Source organism: Dipodomys spectabilis, unplaced genomic scaffold (genome assembly GCF_019054845.1).
Source record: "Dipodomys spectabilis isolate Male_0828 unplaced genomic scaffold, ASM1905484v1 ptg000075l, whole genome shotgun sequence".
NCBI classification, from domain to species: domain Eukaryota; kingdom Metazoa; phylum Chordata; class Mammalia; order Rodentia; family Heteromyidae; genus Dipodomys; species Dipodomys spectabilis.
The window spans coordinates 3,461,102-3,465,965 of NW_024870752.1; the positions used below are offsets into that span (position 1 = coordinate 3,461,102).

The following is a 4,864-nucleotide window of genomic DNA, read 5'->3' on the forward strand; positions in this document are numbered from 1 at the left end:
TAAATGTTACTTAATAAAATACATTATTTCTGGAGATATAAAACAAAAAAAATAAAGCTTGGTTTATTTAAAAAAATTCTCACTGTCCTTCATGTATAGCATAAGAAACATTATGGAAAATACATTATCCAGAAAAATACAATAATCATAAAATGAAGACATTGTAATACTGACAAATAAGAAAGTATTTAGAAAGTATCCCCAAATGGGAAACCATAGGGATTTATTTCAACCTAATTATTAAATGTTCATAAGTGGACATTTGTTAATAATGTGCTATATGGCTAAAATCACATGCTATATGCTTCATGGATGGTCTCCATTTTCCCATGGCTGACTGACTGATTCTTGCAAAATATGATATGTTTCTAAGATATGGCAAAAACTTTAGGGTGATAAGGTATAGTGTAGTTTAAATTTTATAGAGAAAAGTTCAGGAAGAGTACTTTAAACTGCAAAATATATTTGAAGATTGTAATTTTATGTGAATGAATTACATGTGTAATTAAATGTGTGTGGGTCTTTTTGTACACATTAATGTACATACAAGGTTTTGTGTTTTCTATTTAAGCATGTGATTTTTAATTACTATGAGTATTGAGTGGTTTTCATGTAGCTTTTCCAACTATTATACTTCTAGAATATTATATTTGTTTATTTTTTCTCATGCTTAACATTATTATTTATGCTGGCCACCAGTGGCTTACACTTATGAGCCTAGCTTCTCAGGAGGCTGGGATCTGAGTATTGTGGCTTAAAGCTATCCCAGAATGGAAATAATTTGAAATGATTATTTCTAATTAACCATCAAAAAAGTAAAACAGCAACAACAACAGCTTCGAAGTGAATCCATGATTCAAACGATAGGACCTTAGCCTTGAACATATAAACTCAGGGACAATTCAAGCCTGAATTCAAGCCTTCAAGCCACAGGATTTTACACACACACACACACACACACACACACACACACACACACACACACACACACACAATGTTTGTTAGATAACCATTAGTTTCGAAGAACTGTGAAAAACCTAAAGTCATCAATTTATAGCTATCAAATTTTCTCCTATGAAACTGGAAATATAGGCACTGAGTTTCTTTTTTCTGTTACTCTCCTCTGTCATATTGCTTTATAGTATATTCTGATTGATGATTTGTTTATAACAAAATTTGAAGTCCACACAGTATTCATTTTGTTTGGTAGAAGAACAGTTGTTTTTAAAGCTGTTTCCTTCATCATTGAATCATACAAACAGATACAGATAATTTGGACCTCTAGTTAAATTTGTTCATAGCTATTATTTTATTCTAGCAATTGAAAATTGGTTGATTTCTTGGTCATTAATTCAGATAATCCTCTATTGGCATATAAAGATAAAAAATATTGACTGATGGTGTGTTGGTTTTGAATCCTGTAACTGCTGAAACTATTAGTTTTATTAATTTTAGAATATGGATTATACTAAATTCTCCTTTAATTCTCCTTTTGCTGTATTTAAATCATACAAAAGAGTTGCCATTAAACAAAACAGTTTATGAATACAGTGCATCTTCATCTGTGTCATGATTTTAATATCTTTACCTCCTTCCACTCACCTCTCCCTTATACTTCTCAGTTCTGTGGTACGTACAATGACTTCTTGCCTTCATTCTCCCCACTTTCCCCTTTCTTTCTTCTATCTCTCTCCCCATGGACCAACCTTCTCCCCTTGCAAGTACCCATTTCTTGATACTTATTTTGTTGCTCTTTGACTTGTCTTTCTAATGTCTATTTTTACTAGACCTGTTGTTTTCCATATACAAAATCTTAGCATTCAAAAGAAGTGATAATTCAACTTTTTCTTTTCTAATTTGTATGTCTATTATTTTATATTTTGATTGATCTGGCTAGAAGTTTTAGCTAATGTGAGGGGGAAAAAAATGGATGCCCATGTCGTGCTGCCGATCTTAGAGAAAAAAAGCACTTTCCACCATTCAGTAGTACAATCATAGTGGATATATTTACTTGGACATTAACTCAGTTCCTTCATACCTAATTTGTTGAGAATTGTTATCACAAGTGAATTATTAATTTTATTAAGCTATTTTTGCATTGTAAAGAATGATAGATTACTCTCACCCTCATCAAAAACTGGAAAGATACTCTGTCATGAATATAAAAAATGGAAATGAACAATACGCTCATCCTACCACAATAATACACAAATTCAATGCATACCATATCAAAATATAGTACTCTTCGCAGAATTAATAAAAGCCAATATTATAATTTTCATATAAAACTTTATCAAAAAGCAAAAAAAAACCTTGAATGTAAGAAAGAATCTCCATAAAAAAAAGAACAAAATAGGCAGCATGCCATGATTTAAAATATATTACAAACCTTTAATTATCAAAGTATCTTGGTATTGGCAGAAAAGTCGGTTCCTCACCCCATGGAAATGGCTAGAGTGCCTTATAGCAAACTCACCTATCTATATTACTTTTCTACAAAGGGCTATCTATCAAGACTTTCTTTTATTAAAATAAAAAAGGTGGTACTTAAAACATGTATTAGTCAAAGAACAGGCTTTTCAAAATAATGGTGTGGTTATTTAAATGCAGAAAATTAAAGCCCATATCTTATGCTACAAAATCAGTTTGTAATATGATGAACCTAAGGATGTAATCCAAAAGCTTGTGTGTCAATAGACCTTTGAAAGGTGGATCATGGAAGTTCTAGTTTCATAAGTCAATCAATGCAGAATTAAATAACTTGAGGGCTAGTTGGAAGACATTAGTTCCTGGAGTTGTACCATTGTATGGAAGACACTATCTTATACCTGAATCCATCATCTCTCCCTATTTCCTGGTTCCAGGAGTCAAGCAGCTTGCTTCTACGACATGCTTCTACCATGAAATTTTGACCAATTTCAAAAGCACAGGATAATAAAGTAAAAATAAATTACTGGGAATATATAAAACAGAAAACTTTTGCAAAAGAAACAGCCATCCAAATAAAGAAACTGAAATATAAAAATAATAAATATACATCCAAAAAGAGGTCGATATTCAGAATTCACAAATATCTTAAAAAGAATGCTTTACAAGCTCCCAAATAAAAAATACATAGACCTCTTTTTAAAAATTAGGCAATGGGCTTCCGGGTCAGGGTGACCTCTGGGGTCAGCGAGGCGCGACCCGGGGTGGCGCGGGGCCGTTCGGGGCCACGCCAGGGGGCCGGGCTGGTGGGGCGCAGGCCCGGGGACCCCCAAATCCTGAAATTTACCGGTCCTTCCCGCCGTCCCGCTCCAGGCCGCGCACCTTTCACGGCAGGTTTTGATTCCCACCATGGCCATCACTCAGTTTCGGCTATTTAAAGTTTGTACCTGCTTAGCAACAGTATTCTCATTCCTAAAGAGATTAATATGCAGGTCTGGCAGAGGAAGAAAATTAAGTGGAGACCAAATAACTTTGCCAACTACAGTTGATTATTCTTCAGTTCCAAAGCAGACAGATGTAGAGGAGTGGACCTCCTGGGATGAAGATGCACCCACAAGTGTAAAGATTGAAGGAAGGAATGGAAATGTGGCATCACAACAAAATGCTTTGGAACAACTGGAACCTGACTATTTTAAGGACATGACACCAACTATAAGGAAAACTCAGAAAATTGTTATTAAGAAGAGAGAACCGTTAAATTTTGGCATCCCAGATGGTAGCACAGGTTTCTCCAGTAGACTAGCAGCTACACAAGATATGCCTTTTATTCATCAGTCGTCTGAATTGGGTGACTTTAGACACTTGGCAAGAAAATACTAATGCATGGGAAGAGGAGGAAGATGCAGCCTGGCAAGCAGAAGAACTTCTGAGGCAGCAAAAAATAGCAGACAGAGAAAAGAGAGCAGCAGAACAACAAAGGAAGAAAATGGAAAAGGAAGCACAGAGACTAATGAAGAAGGAACAGAACAAAATTGGTGTGAAACTTTCATAACAAATACTCTTCAAATGTCATTGTGCAAGTAAGAGAAATCTGAGCTCCACAGCCCATACAACATTTGTATGGATTTAAGAGTATTTATGGAATACAAATACACTACTTGATTTTAGTGCATTCATCAGGCCATTCAGGAGACCAAGATTCTCCCAAAGTACTTGGAACTCTTAGTGATTGAGACTCAAAAGGACAGAACAGATGTACGCAACTATTTTCTTCAACATTCTCCAGACATACAACATTGTTTGCTGTAGAAAAATTATTACAAATGGAATATACCAGTACCTCTCAAGCTAGTGTTTCTAGCTAAATAAATGGGTGTAAATAATTTTATGGTGGAAAAGAACTCTGCTATCTATTATGTTTTCCTTCAATGTGTATAATTATAAAATAAATAATTCTGCTATTTTTTTGTTTCCATGATCACCTGACCTAAATTAGACAGACTATAGGTAGGGCTTTCACTTCCTTATTTTCATTGTAAGAAGCTATGTTGGCATACATTTACTCTAGTGAGAACTGGTATTGTTTTATATATCATTAAGGAATTTGATGATTTGAGTTTTTAAGATGACATTAAATGCAATAATTTTATTTATCAAAAAATAAAAATAAAAAAAAATAAAAATTAGGCAATGGACCTAGAAAGATATTTTTCAAAATAATGTGTGAATGAAAAAACAAGTACATGCATGAGTGTCCAAATCAATAATCACCAGGAAAACAAAAATCAAACAGCAATGAGATGTCACTTCAGTCCAGCAAAAATATCTATTACTAAAATTACCAAACTAGTAAGATTATAGAGAAATGTCAACTTGTGCATGCCACTAATAGAAATGTAATTTATTATGGTCAGGTGTAATTTACTGTAGTCAGTCT

The 4,864-nt window shown here is 33.9% G+C and overlaps 1 protein-coding gene across 1 annotated transcript; it reads left to right on the forward strand.

Moving 5' to 3' along the window:
• The first annotated feature begins 3,223 nt into the window (after positions 1-3,223).
• On the forward strand, positions 3,224-4,390 carry LOC122110144 (receptor-binding cancer antigen expressed on SiSo cells-like). Its single transcript, XM_042682649.1, is given in 2 exon segments — positions 3,224-3,780; positions 3,782-4,390. Coding segments are annotated over 2 exon segments (642 nt in total). The 5' UTR covers positions 3,224-3,336; the 3' UTR covers positions 3,980-4,390.
• The last annotated feature ends 474 nt before the right edge of the window (positions 4,391-4,864 follow it).